This window comes from Hermetia illucens, chromosome 1 (genome assembly GCF_905115235.1).
Source record: "Hermetia illucens chromosome 1, iHerIll2.2.curated.20191125, whole genome shotgun sequence".
Classification (NCBI taxonomy): Eukaryota; Metazoa; Arthropoda; class Insecta; order Diptera; family Stratiomyidae; genus Hermetia; species Hermetia illucens.
In genome coordinates this window covers 170450480-170469491 of record NC_051849.1, presented here as the reverse complement: position 1 = coordinate 170469491, position 19012 = coordinate 170450480, and the positions used below count along the sequence as shown (strand labels likewise).

Genomic DNA, 19012 nt, shown 5'->3' with positions numbered 1-19012 from the left:
CTATCCATCAAAAATATGACAAACTCTGCTGCGAGAGCGATATCATTCCTGTACATGTTACAAAATGCTCAAATGTATCTCAAAATGAATTGTTGGCACATCCCAGGAAACCCGGAAAGTCAACAATTGATCAGACATTCTCAATAAAGCAGATACTAAAGAAATTTTTAGAAATATAATGTTGATGACAAGAAAATTTTCGTTATTTCAAACAGGCATGCGGCATTATCGATCACTCGATCGATCACTATGCAAAATATTACCTGAATTTCAAGGATGATGAGACACATTACAATAACAGTGAGTCAAAATATTTCGGCAGTCTCTGGACAAAAGCAATGCATTGAACTGGCCTGAACATTATTCAATATTGTCCGAAAGTATATAATCCGAAAGATACCAGTGGATCTAAATGGCACGCTACTGTATAAATGATCCCAAAAATGTCAATGAGATAAAGCGCGAAAATGAACGACTACAACTTCCAACAAGTCGGCAGTTTTGTGTACTTAGGCGCAACTCAAACAACAACGAAATAGGCAAAATCAACAAGCGAATCCTGCTTGCCAGTGAAGCATTCTATCTATCTATATTGTACCAGTCGCATGTGACGGTAATGATATGTCAATAATGAACCAATGCAAGACCTAACGACTGCGAAGGATGGATGACGATTGAGAAAAGATCGTGTAGAGCCTATGAAGGCCATTTTCCTGACGTCTACTCAAAGGCAAGGTGCTAGATAAAGGACCACATGGAAAACCCCGAAACAGATGGGAGGACTCAATGGACAACACGCGAAAGAGAGGAGACGAAGACTTTGGGAGCCAAGGACCGGCATCGGGCTGTACCGCCATATGAGAAAATAAAGAAAGCAAGTGTAGTTGCTTGCCGTACGCCGAGTTATTTTTATAGAAAAGCTTGGAAATTAAGGCAAACAATTTATTTACAGATGGCACTCTGAAATTAGAATAAATGGTTCTAATTTCCGAACTTAGGATTTCATTTTCTGTTTACAAGCTATTTTCTTACTTTTTATTTTCCATTTTTCCCATATGTGCCCATATTCCCGTTTTCTTTTTTGGGTAGGGTAGATGAATGTGTCTACGCAGGCGCGTCTAGTGTTGTACTTCGGCAACGGTAAGCCAACAAACTACCAACTAAATATCTCTCCATTATCAGAGAACCGTTTGACACATTACTACGCACTAGCCCTCTCATTCTGTCGCCTTAAAAAGCCTTCAAATCAGAAAATTCCGTCGACCGAAGGAAGAAGGGAGAAGGAAGAGAGTTGTTAGTTTGAAGAATTCCCTGCAACCCGGTCCTTCCAACGGTCGAGCTCAATTTTCGCGAGAATAATAAATAAATACGACTTCATCTGTCAGCGCTCCTCAAACCCTCTCTGACAATGCTGTTCGCTTCTTCCCTTTTATCTGCATAAACGATGTAATCGGTGTCGTGCGCCACCCTATTGTAAAATACACAGCCAGGGAATTGTGCCTTCCCAACCTTGTGCAGGTAACACAGAAAATATCCATGCCTGCTTAGAAGCTGGATAAGGATCTGTTCATCTGCCTGTAAACTCGTTTTCCTAAGCGGTTCGCCACTCATTCAGTGTATGTATCCATTCTTCACGAGCAACCACCTCCCCTGAGCAGTCCGCTTGTGGCTGAACATCTGCATAATCCACCAGGCGCCACTCTTCTGGTATGTCGAATCTTAGCAGGCTATCGTTAAATGCGTTTCAGAGGTCCTGGTGCTAATTTTCATTTTCGGTCCATCTGTTCGGCATTAAGTGAATAGAGTTTCCGCAGGGCCTCAGTTTTCAAATGATCAATTTATTACCGAGTCCCACGGATCACTATCCACCTCATTGATTTGCTCCTGCCAGCAGCGAGCTGCGTAGTCTCCTTTTAGATGATCTGTACCCTGTCATTGTGATGCATGCCGCCTCCCGACCGTTTAAACAATGTGACAAACGGCGGAACTTATGGCACTCCCTCCGTAGATCGACAATTACCACCGTCCAATAATACAAAGAAGACTTACCACGCTGGTTGCCCTTTGGAGCATGAAAGCCCCCCAAATGTATTTACCAGGTTCATAACTGAGTTTAAGACAATGCTAGCTGCAGCGCCGCAACGTTCCAAAGTGTCCTACAACTCGGATCTGACTGTTCCAAGAGCTTTGACAAAGAGAAAGAGCGCCGAGCTGATGCACGCCGCGAAATAGCGTCAACCACTTCGAACACGATGTATTTACATTTGCTTGCCGACAAATTTTCCATAATTCGCTGCCCATCCACGACTACACCATTGATTCCGACACAAAGGTTTCGTCGGAAGTGCTTCCTTCCTGGAGGCTGCAACGTTGGGGTGGATCCAATGTTTGAAGCTCCGAGCCCCGTTCTCGCCAACATTATCAGGCGTTCTAATCTTTGCGGTATACTTTCCTCATTCTTCTGAACATTATAAACTCTTTGAATAAATACATATGCATAATTAATCTTATATGAAACTCTTTTGAAATGTGATCAAGGACCTTAATTTGGTCATTAGCAACAACGCTTTAAAATTAGAAATTATGAGAAATTAAAATTGGCCAAAACTCTTTATTTTTAATTCTCGAGATGGTAGTGTATCATCTTAATTTTCGTTATATTTTGCCCGAATAACTGGTTTTGTGTAACATGCGGATATCCTTACTGAACTGAATGGTGATGGCCAACAGCAAAAAACGAAATTGGTTCTCATCATTGGCATATAACTTGGTGTCGTCAATATGCATAAGATAGCTGAATGATATATTTCGACATACCTTGTTTGAGTTGCGAACGCCTATTAGCTTCCGAGCAAGAAATGGGACAATAAATTCAACGCTAAACAAAACTAAAACGGACAGACAAATTCCAAATCTGATTGGTTTCTCTGCTAATATTTCTGAGGGTAGCTTCGTATTCCAGTTTTTCATTATTGTTCCCAAGAAGAGGATTAAATTTGTATAAACGTAACAATTGTAGTAGCCGCAAATGAGATATGAAGTCGAAGACCGAGTTAGATTTGATATACTCGTTTTTGGTGGGCAACCTATTTCACAGATATGTCAATACACTAATTTGCCACTTTATCCAAAAATTTTATATCATACTAACTTGAGCAAAAGAGATACCAAAATGTACTAAAAGGTAATTCATTATTTTCCTAATAGATGCCTCCATCGCATGTGTAACTTCGATGGGGTTAGAGTAGATTACATTGGAAAGATGGCATTCCGTAAAAATACACTTCTTTGATTGTTTTATAATTGGTTGATTCAGTTTGGGACTGAAGTACGATTCAATTCCTTGAAAATAAAACGTGGGGGGAAGCTGAAGTGTTATGCCCCACGAGTCTTATAATCCAACCTAACAGCAAGTAATTACCACCTATTCCAGTCAATCAATTCAACTCAGAAGAGGCCTGTGAAAACCGATTATCCCAGTTTTTTCCCAATAGGGACTATTATTTCCATGAGAGAGACTTAATGTACCTCCTAGAAATGATAACAACTTTTCGAACAAAACTGCGCATATTCAACCTATATTCAATAATTATAAGTCTGCAAAATAAAATTAAAAAATAATAGATCCTTTCTTTTTACTACACTTAATATTTAGCCGAAAGTTTGTTATAACGCCAAATTTTTTAGCCCTACTATATATGATCTTTATTATAGTAGCATTTTTGTAAAATTTAGCAAGTTCACTGATTCATTGAAATAACTGACCGGAATACCGTGCTATTGTTCACTCAGCTTTCTAAAAATTGTTTGCATTGTGCCACAGAACCATAAAAAGTAACTCCATTAAACAAAGAATGAACAATAAAATTAAAAACTTAATGTCCGGCAAAAATATAATCGGAACTATGAAAAAAAAGAAATAGGAAAATAATTCGTAACCAGTATAAAGCGAAAATAATGATTGTAATTTGGCAAGCAAGATCTACATTGTACGTTGACTAGCAACAAATTTTTGTGGTTTTTCTCAGATAATCATTGCATTGAGTACAACAAAATTTTGGAAATTTTTGTGGTACTTGAATGATTACATTCAAGCTATTTAAACTGATTTACTGTTGAGGAGCAGAAATTGAAAAAGATTGAATCATGATGAGATTAGCTTCAAGTGCATTACTGATAATGACAATATTGGAATTTTAATTAAACGAAGGTCGAAAACAAATTGTAAAAAATCATTGGCATGGGCTATTTATTTTCAAGAATATCCACCAACAATTTAACTTGAAAGCGAATAGGTGGTAAAGCCCTAAGTACACAGGCATCAAAGGATATCGAGCTGAAATCGAAGGACCTTTCCGTAAGCATAGATATAGACGCTCATCAAGAAGGAGCTGTTGATAAGCGCGGACTTCTTAGTAAACGTTAATATATTATAGATATATCACACACACACACAAACAAATCTTTATTTCTCACGAAGTAATAAGCAAATCGGCAAGTACATCAAATGAAAAAAAAAATTATTCAAAATGGACGCCGCTAGCAGCTATACAGTCGCACACGGTATGAAGCGGAATTTCTTGAGCTGCGCGCACGGTGTTGGGCTTCAAACTCTCCAAATCGGTGTAAGTTCGATGGCAGGCAGTTTCCTCTAACTTAGCCGAAAGGCTGTAGTCCAGAGGATTCAAATCTGGGCTGCCTGAGGCCCATTCATTCGCGGTTAAGTCAGGAACATGCCCCGTTAACCACTGCTGAATTACCTTGGCTTTGTGAGCGGGGGCCGAGACCTGCTAGAAGCATCACGGCTTTCCAGCGAATAGAGATTCTCTCAATGGCTCGACTACATCCTCTAATATCTTTTCGTACACGCTCGTATTGGTTTTGACGCCTGCCTCGCAGAAATGAATATCAGTTACTCAGTGATATGAGACGCGCCACCATACCATGACAGAAGTCGGATGGTGACGACGTTGGACTCGCGGAGCATTTTCTTTGTCGGTTGAATTTTTCCACGATGATAAACATTTTTTCATTAAAAAATAGAATTTGGCGATATTTTTTACCGGAAAATCACAATAGCACACCGAATTAGCCGTATTTCCTTCAGTTTTGGCGTTAACATATGGCTAACCCACCGTAAAATACGACTCATATTTCGACTTGAAACGCCCATTTCCCCCGACATTCGTTTCTGCTTGCGGCGAACACGCGCACGCACTGCATGCACGACATTCGGGCGGCGTACGGAACGCGGGCGTCCCTCCCGCGGCCTGTCAACTACATCAGCCGTTTCGCGGTATCGAGCGAAAGTCCTAAAAACGAATCATTCGTTTACCGGCAGCTTTTTCAACAAATTATGAATCTTTTTCGGCGTATTCCCACATTGATGCCACGCAATAATCGCGATTCTTTTTTCGTAGCTACCGAACTTCATCATGTTGTCGCTCACGCACTACTGACCTTCGGAACCTGAAAGTCTGACGGAAGTGGAGTATGGATACGTACTTTCCATGCGCAGTGTTACCAGTTTCAGCGGCCTAACATTTCTTGTTATACGGATCGACTGACAGAACTTATGGCTATACTATGTATATTACTATAATTGTTAGTAATTGGATGCAAAACTAGCCTCAAATTCATCCTAGTACCACGAAACAGTAATGTAGGTTGTAACATACAGCATGATCGTACCAAGTTTGATGGAAATCGCACTGTTACTAACAAAGTTATATTAGGTCAAAGTTGTCGTTTCTTTACAAATTCAAGACTATGAATGTCAATATCACCCGAAAGTGAATATTCTCACATAATATATGCATATATTACGTGCTACTTACTAATAGGGCAAATACACACTCACATGTCCTTATATAAGAAATACACAAAACCTTTCATACCTGAAGCGTTCAGGTTCCGGTTTCCCTGCTTGTTTTATTTAGAAAATATATTAAATATCGTGAAAATTATCACTAATTCGAGCGACAAGTCGGAAAATGGAACATGGGGGCTTCAGGAAAGGTTTTGTGTTTTTCATATATAAGAACACTTCGTTACACGACGATTTCATTGTGTATGTGGCTAATAGGTCTAGCATTTATAAATTTAAGGCTACTCACTTCAACGTAATACTAAAATTCGATGATACCGAGCAAAGTTTGGCACCTATTTCTTAAAGTACCAATTGAGGTTTTTCTTTTCATATCCCACACGGTTGTATTCTGAGAAAAAAAAATTTGACCCCCTAATAACTTCCACACAAAATAATTCTAAAACTGCATGCGCGATATTTCATAATCGGCATACGTCCACCAAATTTCATCTCAATAGGTCGTTTTAGGGAAAAGTAAGCATGAGAGGCGGACGGATAAACATACAGACCAATTAGCGAGGAAACCAAATTGAGTAAAATTTGCAATGACCAAATGCAAATACTGAAGCTCCCCTGAAGTGTCAACTTCGCGAAATTTTTAGATTTTCTGGGCTAGCTCTTTCCTTTAGGTCGAATTTGCCCGACCAGAATGGTGTTTTGGCCATCGTCCAATCTATTTAAGCAAGTACAGGTTATGTTGTTACACAAAACATTAAAAACCTTATTCTCTTTTTAAGACTGTAAATATACAAAACCGTTCATACCTGAAGCGTCCAGCTTCCGGTTTCTCGACTTGTTTCCACTGTGAATTATACCCGTAACAAAAAGAATTCTATTCTCTTACAACAACTTTTATTAAATTCAAACAACATATCTTAACCTACCATTTCGGCAACAATGTAAATAAGTTACCCAGGTAGAATTCCACCAAATTCCCTTGATTAGAAAACCCTAAAAAAAAGCAATTGCTTAAAGCATTCTTGCAGATATGGCCATTTGCGAAAAAGCGTGGAGTCCCAAGCTAAAGTTGGTAAGATAAGAATTGAACTTGGAAAAAAATCATGAAAGGCCCACATGTGCCGGTCTAACAAGCTCCAACAAACTCTCAATTCGCGATGAACTCCAACTGGACTATCCAACCCACAACACAGAAAAATTCCACCAACATAGAATGATGTAGTAAAGCAATCCCATAGAGCGTCACTCTCAGTCACTGTCAATGGAATTCTAAAATTAGCATAGATTCAGATGAAAGTGATAAAGTCACAGTTTAGTTCAAATGACCAAGTCATTCAATCAAATAAGAGAATAACATGACAATGGCAAATATACAAGGCAATAAAGGCGCATAATAATAAACATGGATAGTGCAATTGGTGAGATTGTAGCCTTCAACTGCGGAGCCAACAAACCATTTATAGCCGTAAATTACTGATCGCACTGGAATCTATTCTTCTGTCAAAGTAAAATCGGTATCAGATAACGTAGCTAAAACATGAATAGAATGGTTCCTCGTGGCTCCAAATTAAAAACCAGCGAAGCAAAAGCTCATTTGGCTCCAAATATATTTGTCATACACACAGTGTATGTATAATGAATAACCATCATTTTTTCGTATACGTAACGACAAAAATGCAACTATATCACTGAATCATTCAAAAGATAATACAAAGCTGATAATGAAAAGATAAGATTTTCATGGTGATTAGGTACACATGTTCGCTATATATTGACTCAATCCGTACAGGAAAAAACTTACAATTTCCGCATACAAGCTTACAAATGAACTGAAAAGACACGATTCAATTGGAGTCAATTAAACAAATACACAGTGACTTAGTAGACCATTTGGACAATAATATCAATAGTGTTAATAAATTTACACAATGATTTGCATGAGTGGGACGTATTGTGTAATACTAAAAGTGGTAAGTTATGATGTGCAAATTGAACGGAATTCAAGCTTAATATGCTCACTGGCCTATTAAGACGACAATGTGAAATAATTTCAAAAAAGAAATATTGATATTTGGTCACGAACTCATTAAGAAATTTGTTTGGACAGACCAATAAGTCGATCAAAACTTCCTGAAATATATTATGGCATTCAAAGAGTGGATAAGCCAAAGTTTCTATTCAAAATGCATATGCACGACGTTATCAGGTCTGTCAATTTTTAAGATATCTGAATAACTCACTCCTTGGACAAAAGCTTAGATAAAGGTTTCCTGCAGAAGACTTTCTAACAACGAAAATAACCATGAGAAAAGGAGACAAGAAAAAAATGTAAGTTTGGGAAGGATGCCAACGGTCCTTATTTTGAAAACCTCCGTATATTCTAGTTACTGGACGGCTTAGATAGGTAGCTGGCCAACTGTCACGCTGTGATTAAAGAGACGTAAACTGCCTTCATCCAAATCGAACAGGCGGCGCGAGATCTTGGGCTGCATATCAATGAAGGCAACGTCAGCACCAAAAATCAACCAACCAACAACATCAAACCGCACTAGCCAAACGGGAAGAATAAAGATAGGAGACTAGAACTTCGAGACCGTTGATAATTTCTCCGATCTAGGGTCGAAAATCACAACCGATAACAGCTACGATGATGAACGTGATGATGGGCGGATCACTTAATCTGTATGGATGAGGATGATCCAGCCCGGAAAGTCTATAAGGGTAATATCTATGGTAGAAAAAGAAGACGAGGCAGACTCTGCCTGAAATGGAGCGATGGCGTAGGTCAGGACGCCAGCCAACTATTAGGGATATCGAATTGGTGGACTTCGACGCAAAACCGGGAGTCTGGAGTTCCTTATTAAGGCAGGCCTAGACCGGATACCGGTTGTTGCGCCGTTGATGATGACGATGGTTCGATTTATGATATATTACCAAAATTACATATTTCTGATTAATTTTTCAAAAACTGAGCTATAAAACGACGAGTACCTAACAACGATGTATTCATTTTTAAGGTTTTGTGTGAAAGAAAACCTTATTAGAATCGAGTCGGTGTCTGTCTGTCCGCCTGTCCGTCTGTTTTTCTGTCGCACTCGATTTATTCGAAAACGCCTAGACCGATTGTCACGAAAATTGATGAGAGTATGTGCTCTGATGTTCCCTTTACATGCAGCAAGTGGCACCATTTTGTGTACATGTGAATGGAGGGTGCAAAATTTTTTTTCACAGAATGTGACCATGTGCTGTATATACCGAAACGGCTCAATCAGCACTTTTCGAAACGGGCTCCATATTTGATATCGCGTAAAACATAGGGGAGTGAACTATGACAATCAAAAAGTGTACAGATCTCGTTCTCAGAACTTATCCAACCGAAAAATCTGAAAAAATCGCACACATCTCTACGAAATCTAGGCCTCAAAATACATCCGGTTAAGATATTTACACAAATAAGGTTAATAATAGTACATTTCCACATTTTAGAAATTTACCCGGCAACCCCCCTTATATCTATCGCAGAAGTACAAAATTTGGCATGGGTATAAGGGATAACATAATGCACAATTTAGTCCAACTATTTTTAACGAAGTTACAAGGGCTGAAACTTTGCCATTTTTGTGAATTCCGTGCACTTTACAACGTGTATGACGTCATCATCACATATCAATTCGTCAATACCACAACGAAGTAAGTTCATATGAAGGGGGTCGCAAAGAATTATTTTGTTTTAGTTTTTTAGTCATTTGTATGTCAATATCAATTACCCCAAGCCGACATGTGTGTATGTAGGTATATAGTATGTGGGTGCTAATTAAGTTTGCGCTTAATGTCTAATTCAAATAAATATATTTGTACATTAAACCCGCCGTATTTAATATACGTACTATACATGTACATTGTATGCTTTTGCGCACGAAGTAAATCGGAAATATGGGTACGATCAATTTATATACGTGCATATATATGTACAGTATTCAGAAATAGGCAGTTCGTTTGTTTAGGGTGAGGATAATATCCATGGCTCTAATATGTACGTATGTCTCGTAGTTTGTAAAAATATGAAGGATTATGTTGGATTTGTAGCTACGGATACAAAAATGTGCGTTGAAGTTTCTTACATAAGATGAACACAAAACCTTTATACCCGAAACGCGAGCTCCCGGTATTCCGACTTGTTCAGTATTGCTATGTCCACGAGGATCTGGGAAAGTTAAATTCCAAGATGTTGATACAAAAGTGAAGTTCAATAAGTTAGTGACGAATACGAAAATAATCAAAGCTATAACTTCTGAATTAATTTAGTGCCGACAATTTAATGAAAAACAGGATACACGCCTAAAGGACAACAATATCACTTATATCAGTCGACAGCTTCGTGTTTCAAGGAAGGACCCAGCGAACTATAAGACAAAATGAAGAACACAACTAAAATGAAAAGCCGATAAGAAAAAAAAGAATGATGATCAAGGATAAAATTGAGCTCGGAATCGGGATTGCAACGGAAATCACCCGAATGTCGCAAATTCCAGCTTATAATCGATGACGAAAATTGTGCTATAAATTGCGAGTACTACAGAAACAAAATATTGCCGATATATGGGAAGAAGCTCATGAACTGATAGCAATATAAGCAAAAGTGGGAGATCCACGTTAGTTATCATACGCCGAAAGCCAATTACCGAAGGCGGAACAATAGTTTGCAGTGGTTTGAAGAGATTGGCGACGCAACTCATCCGATCTTAACCCCATCGAACATTTTTAGGCAGTATTGAAGGAGCCAATGTTGTTGAACGAGTACAAAGCGAGTGGGACCAACTTAGCAACGATCATATTTCCAAACTCTGCGATATTTTCCTAATGGTGATAAGAATGAATCAGTGCAACGAAATGAAAAGGTTTCTCAGCAAATATAGATATATATTACTGAACATATGTGCTTAATAAATAAAAAAAAAACAAAATAATTCAGTAGTTTTGAAATGTTTTAAAAAATAAGTGATACCCTACCATTAGGAAAGCAATTCTACAACGCCATAATGAAGATCCGCAACTTCACGCTTGAATACACTAGGAGCTCGGCTTCCGATATGGTCACAACCACCTTGAAAGCCCCACAAAGGGGCAAATAACCGAATCGAGCAGATCCTCCAGGAATTTTCCCAGAACATATGCTCTCAGAGGGCTATCCCGATGTGTATGGTACCAGATAAACTCCGGTGAGGCTTCGTGGCAAAAGCCATCTCACATTCGACGCAAGTCTGATCACTCTCCTCGAAAACGTGAGGACGGCACTCCCGAACGGCCCGGTATAAAGAACCGCATCGAAGCCTTACCACAAGTCAACTAACGCTCTGCGTGCAACAGCAGCATAATGAAAAAATGGTCACCCTTTTTCAGTAGCATCATTGCAGATGTTATGGAGGATATTGCTTGCTGTTAAGTTGTGTCAGGCATAAGCAAATGTGTCTAGCCTTAGACGGGCTATTATCAGATTTATTGTTATTCCTGGTGGAAAGCAAGTTATTAATCATATCCATAAATATCAGCGCGAAATGGGTGTAATGATTAGCGTAAAAATGGACTAATCAACGTGGGAAATTATAAACAAGTTTAGCGAGCGAAAGAATGGCTGATGCACTACAACCGAATTGCTCTAAAATATAACCGAACGTCAGCGTTGACAAAGATAAATATGTTATCGCACTTATCGATAAAACATTCCGACTTGTAATATTTACTCTAGAAAACGCATCCTCAGTGATTCTCGTTTTGAAAATTGAAAGTAACAAGTCATCATGATTCTACAATACAGTAGACATGAATTCCATTCCTCCTACGTAGAATGCTGATTGTCGATATGCAGATTACAAATATGATAAGAAACCCTGGATCAAAATCAAATCATATCACCTACAGTTGATTGTGCTGTCGCACTTGATAGCACACCCACAAATATATATGTAGCAAATTTGTCATTTTTGGAATGATTTTATCTTTTATCTTCAACGGACCCCATACTAAAGAAGGACACGGGCGATTTCCTATAATATAATAATAAAGCAAATTGTACCCCTGCTACAAATGTTTCTTTGGTTCATTCTAACAGGAAGAGTTTTGTGCCTGGCAGCATTAAGGCTCTGCCACCTGCCATTATGGGAGGCTTGTTATCAGGTTTTGATAGTAGCATTAGCCAATGCTACTTACACTCCAATTGCTGATACCGATCCAGGCAAAAGGAAAAATTAACCCGCTTTTGCTAAGGCACCTGAAATCTAATTTCCCTATATACCACAATTACCAGGTACCCACGGAAGTTCCATTGTATTGAATCTCGCAATAGAGTTGCAATTCGAATAAGCTGTGAGAGCTCGTTTCATCTTTACCTCTACATATTTGTTCCACAGAAGCTTCTTGTCTAGAATCACTCCCAGATATTTCACTTTTTCGGAGAGTTGAAAGGCTGTACCCCCCATCGCTGGAACTCCTTTTTGTAAATAATGCCTTTGTAGTTTCATTTGGATTTACTGCAAGTCCGTGCCTGAGGCACCAAATGTCAATCAAATCAACAGCGCATTGTTTATTTCTACACACCGTTCCAAGATCCCGAACATTATTTAGCACAGCATAGGCTATTGGTAGTCGATCAACATACTCCACAGAAGCGGCGATAGCACATCTCCTTGGGGCAACCTTTCGTCGCCTCTGTTGCTAGGTAGCGATCATCAACCACTTCAACGCACAACAATCTCAGCGTTAGCATAGCATAGGTCCACTTAATTAAAATTTCATCGACACCATGCCTTTTGCGGCATCATAAAATTTTTGGATAGACGCACAGTCGCATACTCGCCTTTCAGAGTGGAACCTTCTATCTTTGAAACCGAAGAACAAGACATCTTCGGAACATACTTCTTAGAAGCTGCTCTAAGTGTTCTTTAGCGTCGCTGAATAGATACCATCCATGCCAGGTACTTTCAAGTATTCAAAGGACAGTATAGGAACTCCCGCTTTTTCATTGGTAACCCCCGCTCTCACAGTGCCCCAAATTCCCTTGAAAAACGTTTGTTTTGAAAGGTTTACAGAACCGCCAATTCTTCCCACTTCTGCCTCTGTTCTCTCGGATGGTGTATTTCCGTGAAAGATCCATTCGATTCAACTTGGCCGACTCATCCCTTTTAAGGGCCCTACACAGCCTGGAAGCCTATCTTTCGCCTTCCAGTTCCTCACAGTACACCCTAAAAGAGTCTCGTTTCGAACATTTTACGAACGTCTTATATTCACGCTGTGAGTCCCAAAAGTTTAACTAGTCTTCATTCGTATTGCTATTACAAGCACGATTCAGAAGAACTCCGCCATGCTGTTTACATAACATACTGGTCCTAAGCGCAGGTAAAGGAATAGGATTTGAGGCATCGTTCTTTGCACTATCCTCAGTAAAACAAAAATAAAGTGCGGAGATCATAGCCAGAAGTAAATAAAGTATAATTCGTTATTCCGCTATGCGCTACCTGATCTCTCTTGGTAGCAGGTCCCTTGAAAGACCGACCACGAAAATGCATCCAATGTCGTTAAAAGCAAAATGATCGGATTGAGGCACAAGCCAAGCGTTCACCTCAGTCGACGCGACAGGAAGGCCCCAGTTCTGTGGTGAAATGGGTGAGGGTTCTCGGCGTCAGGACGCAAGTAAATTAGTCCAAGCAAATCAAATACGTGTCTGCACGCTAAATATTGGCACCCACATAGGAAAGAAAAAGGAACTTGCAACAGCCCTTCGGAAAAAGCGCACAGATATCTGCGCTTTACAAGAAACCCGATCCCGATCCGGCACCAAGGGCTGCGAAATAGAACGCGAATGCGGTAAAAATGGCTATAAAATTCTCTATTTTGGTAACCCACACAAAAAATACGGTGTTGGGATTGCCACCTCAGAGGGTTTCCGTGACGCCATTGAAGAAGTCGAAGGATTTTATGACCGGCTGATGAAGTTCATCATTAAATAAACTGATCTCACCACGCAGGTCGACCTGATACCGAGAAAGATGCCATCTGGCAACTTCTCGATACAAAAACGTATAACGTGCAGACGACTTTAAGTTGTTGCATGTGAGTGAAAAGGTAGCCGGCAACAGATGCCATGGGAGAAAAGAGTCCGTTCCGCCCAATGAGAGTGTCGAGAATATAGTCGATTTGGCGAACAATCATGACCATTTACTTGCGAATACATGGTCCATCAAACAACTGCCTCATCCTCCTACATTTTATAGTGGGAACAATAATATACAAATCGACTTAATTCTCATAAGACGCCGACATTTTAACAACGTCACTGACTGCAAAGTCGTTCCCTATGAGATCATCGTACCACAACGTCAACCATTGATTGCCATCTTGCGAATCAAGCCACGGATAAAACAGTGAGGAACGCACTGACCCGCTGCGTATTAAATGCTGGCGATTTCCTGAGAAGAAATGCTCTCACTTATGAAATTACCCACCATTACGAATGTGGAAGAATCGTTCAATCAAGTTAAAGACACAATCGCCATTGAAATCAAGAAAGCAATAAAACCAATGAAATTAGGAGAAACTGGACCTAGCGACCTCGCATATGAGCTCTCAAAAGCGAAGAGCTGGAACCCAACCAACGCTATGGCTCAATGAATTCTTCAATTGAGTTATTCAGGAAGGTGACTGGCAAGAAAGTACCACAGCTCCAATATGGAAAAATAACGGTAGCCCAGCAGAATGTTCAAATTACCACCGATCCGGTGCTGCCCCATACCATGAAGATTTTTGTATGCATTCTTGACAACCGCATTCGGTAAATCGTTCAAATAACCGTGAATCAATCCAGATTTGTCAAGAACTACGGAACAACGCGCGGTTAGTCATGGAGAAACACCATGAGTAACATCGCCCTCTTTACATTACATTTCTAGATCTGGGGAAAGCGTTTGAGCATGTACCACATGAATTAATCTGGTATGCGCGACAACAACACCTAGTACCAAAAGAACATGATGGGTGTACCAAAGCCGTTCTGCGTCTCTGTCGGTATTCATCAAGGAAGCTCCCTCTCACCACTCCTGTTTGTACTTCGTCACACGGGACATCCGACATCTAGCGCCCTATACGCTACTTTATGCAGATGATGTTTTTCTGGCGTCTCATAGCAGAAGTGATCTCGAGAAATCGTGTTGAATGATTGCCTCATGCAATATCGTCCGTCCTGTCGCCCTTTATGGTTTTGGGTGTTGGCTATAAAGGACAACAAACGGTGTCTTGCGGTAATGGAAACGAAGATGTTGCGTTGGACTAGTGGCGTGACACGCCTTGATCACATGAGGTTATCCGAGATCGACATGGGGTTGCACCGATCGTGGAAAAAATGCGAGAGAGTCGTCTTCGATGGTATGGTCAAGTAATTCACGCTAAAGAGAATTCACTTGCCAAGATTGGTCTGAACATCAAAGTTGATGGTAAGTGACCAAAAGGCCGGCCGAAACAATGGTGGCGTGATACGCTAGATGAGGATTTGGAAGCCTCACGACTAGATCCAGATTAGACGTTTGGTAGAACAAAGTGGCGCAACCGAACACGGCGAGTCGACCCCGCTTATGAACGGGACAAAAACTGAGGAAAAGAAGAAGAAGCACGATTCAAAAGTCATCTGGTTAATTGGCTGTATGTTTACAATTCTAGGTTCCACCGGGGTCCCGTTGCATTGCTTTGGCCTCAGGTAATAGAACAAGCCGCCTAAAAGCACTCTAACAGTGTGCAATTCAAATTTACCAATTGATCTTCTATCCCTAAAGGAATCCCTCGTTGCCAAGAGATCTGTACTTTGATGCCAAGATGTTAATTGAACTTTGTCCAATCCATTTTCTTAGGATTCCTCCTTTGTATTACAAACTGTTCGCCTGAAATAGTTATACTAAATTCTAAGTAACGCTGATCTGAGAGTGAGACTTCATCTAGCACTCGCCAGTCTCTAATCAACTCTAACAACTTTGAACCGCAGATTGTTAAGTCAATTACTTCATTCTTCTTGGCTTCACGAACGTAGGAGCGCACCCTACGTTCGCGGTCATCAAGTAAGCGAAGGAAATTATGAAATTTCTCCACTTGACATTAACCTAGTATTGTAAATTGAGCGCAACTAGGTCCTGGAAGCAGAATTGTCTCAGCATGTTTGCCTCTAACAATTTTGACATCAGGATGCAGGCTATCTCGAGGATCTCTCATCGAAGAAAATCCTACCCTCTTTCATTAATCCAATATCACAGATTTTGTTAAATCGAACCCGTGGCTAGATATAAGCCAGCTATAACTGAAGAAAATCTCTCCATTTTACCAGCCTCCCCCATCTTCCACGGAAAGTTCCGCTTTCTTGCGTTCGATTTCTCTGGATGATGCCACACTTGGTAGTGTAGTAACGTTAATATCCTCATTCCCAAGCTTCGCCTTCTTTCACAGTACCTTCAGCTGTCGTCGACTGGGAGCTTTCCCAGTTGCGCAATGTCCGGGCGGCATAAATTCGTTTCCACATACCGATATTCGACCAATTGCGTCCACATCACCAACTTCCCTTTCTTCCGCTTTTCCTGGTAGAGGCGGAAGGAAAATTTCTTAATGTCAAGATTCAATCTGTACTCCCTTCTCCTCTGCGGCTAAAATTTCCTTCTGCAGAGCCTTCCTTTCCCGTTTTCTGTAAGAATTAGGTAACAGTATCACCAACAGGTCGGCGGTAATCAGGTTTCCAATTTTTTTAATTAAGGGAGTTGTTGTTCCCTCCTTTCTGGCTGACCACGTTGTAGACATTGGCTGCAGGTTTTCCACTGAAGGGGAGAGCATGTCTTCTACAGATTCTCCATGGGGAACTTGAATCTGGTGAAGCTTACAAAATCAGTGCCTCGGCCGCGGCTAACGCAATAGTAAATTCCTTTTTGAACGGTGGAACACGTTCCCGATACTTCGCCACTCAGAAGAACATCCAATTCCTTAAATTTATCGATCCGATTCCACGATTCAGCAATTAAGCAGACTTTGAGACTTCCCTTCGGAATGCAGGCGTAAACTGCGTCTAAGAAAACAGCATTTTCAATGTAGATGAATACTCTTAGGCAATCTATTCAAGATGTCCAATCAGCAAGATAGTTCTCCCACTACCGAAGGCGTGCTGGACCATGGAAGCGGTCGATATTGAACTTAGATGATCCCTTTTGACGCCAATGATAGGGTTCCGCTTGTTGTGCATATCCAAAGGACAACTCCTAAATCTTCAAGTAATCGCAATGTAATCTTAACTGATCGTATGGCAAGCTCTACACTCGAACATTATGCTGCCAATGTCGAAGCTGTAGAAAATTACAAGCTTCATCATTATATCAGTCCTTCGGGCCACGTTTTCCTAACACATGACCGAACAAGGCGTTATCAGAGCCCACTTTATCATTCAGATCACCCATCAGGATCGTAAGACCACCATCAGGGAGCACCTCCTGCAACGATTGCCGAAAAAACCGCCTTTTTATATGAGTCAGAACTCTCCACTGTCTATTCAAATGTTTCTCTTATGGGGGTCATCCCGTGTGAAGGCCGATCATTCTTGGCCTTACTAATATTAAATTGGCACTATCTTCCCGAAAATCTGGAGCAGTTCATCATCTATAATTGAACATAAAATCTTTCCAGCTTTATTTGGCTTCAATGTTTAGAGAAAGCAATTATTGCCTACATAATCTGGATCACTGCCCACCACAATATATCATTGCACATTACCCAATATGTAACAATCTATAATGGCGAAGTAGTGAGTGCCTAGGCATGCACAAAAGTTCGATGCCTCCACCTCAATCACTATCCATCATCGTCAGTCAGAACCGCAACACCTCAAGCTTGGCTACATTCAGTCTTTTATCGACCTCAAAATTATTCCATACTTCATTGATTCCCGTAAGGCGTACCATAAATCCAGGAAGCCTTTAATGCTGCAGCTCGATTTCTATTTAATTTGAAAGCAGTTCCATGAAGGCCCTCTACCTTTGGATTCAAATGATATTCAATCTTTTGCTTTTTATACCCAACCTCCTGCTACGAAATATTACATCAACGCAGCACTTGGGTATGTTTTAATGTTGAATGGCACATTTCGGTGTCACTTCCTTAGAGAAAACAGTTTGGAAAGGAATCACCAGAATTCCAAATTTGCGAATATTATACGAACTGTTTCATCGTGGGGAGACTTCAGTGGTAAGAAGGATTAAAGGATTAAAACCAGTAGCTAGGTTGAATGATCACTTAATTCACTACTAGGTGAGTTCCATAATATTTCTTTAAGCAATAAATAACCAGCGAAGGACGAGCTTATTTCTGTCATCCCCACAGTCAGGATTCTCCACCAAACACACGCATCCAAAATTTATTAAGCTCCACTGTACCTAGCGACCGGCTTCCAATCAGAATTCTTTGGAACTTAGCGCACACTTCACCGCTCCCCAGCAATCAAATTCTTGTAGCGATTCGGCCGGACGCCTTCCATTTCTTAATTAATAATCAATCGCGAGTCGGAGTTCAATTGACTGCGTACAGAAACGTGCGACTTGGAGGACAGCAATCAATTTCCATCCGTACAAGGCGAAGGCGTGACCCAGTTCCATCACGGGGGATACAATCAAAACACACATTTCACCTGACACGAGAATTTAGCCAGAAGCACTCACCCGCAAGTCTTCATCTCGATGATTCACAGCCGTTCCGTTCAGTCGCCGACGATTCCGCAAACTCTCCTCACTATCCACCTTTTCATACGCGACAGAACCGTTTCCTATGTGATTGGAATTACTTTCTACTGTTGCGGTTTCTGAATAAGTCGCCGTGAAATCACTCATCTCGCTACCGCCACTGTCAGCCATTGAATCGGAGGAATGACACTGACAGCAATCGCGAGAGCAATGCGGCACCCGGTGCGGTTGTCATTTTTGCGATTGCCAATACCCCTCTGCCGATAGTACAGTTCGGCGAGATGACTTATCTTTGGAATTTTTTGTATGCCTTGATAAGATCAAAGAAAGCGGAATTTTATAAGTCCTCTTTCATTTCAAGTCTCATTTTCTGACTAAACGATAAGAAATTTGCTTGCGTATGTTTGTTTTTATAGAGAAAGATGACGCCGGGGAAAAA

General features: G+C 40.5%; 1 protein-coding gene across 1 annotated transcript in view; it reads right to left on the bottom strand.

Moving 5' to 3' along the window:
• LOC119660940 (serine palmitoyltransferase 2) overlaps positions 1–18782 on the bottom strand; it is a 35665-nt gene extending 16883 nt beyond the window's left edge. Inside the window, exon 1 of the mRNA XM_038069943.1 lies at positions 18553–18782. Within this exon, the coding sequence (XP_037925871.1) occupies positions 18553–18744 (192 nt within the window). The 5' untranslated portion in view covers positions 18745–18782. The remainder of the gene's footprint in view (positions 1–18552) is intronic.
• Positions 18783–19012: the final 230 nt, after the last annotated feature.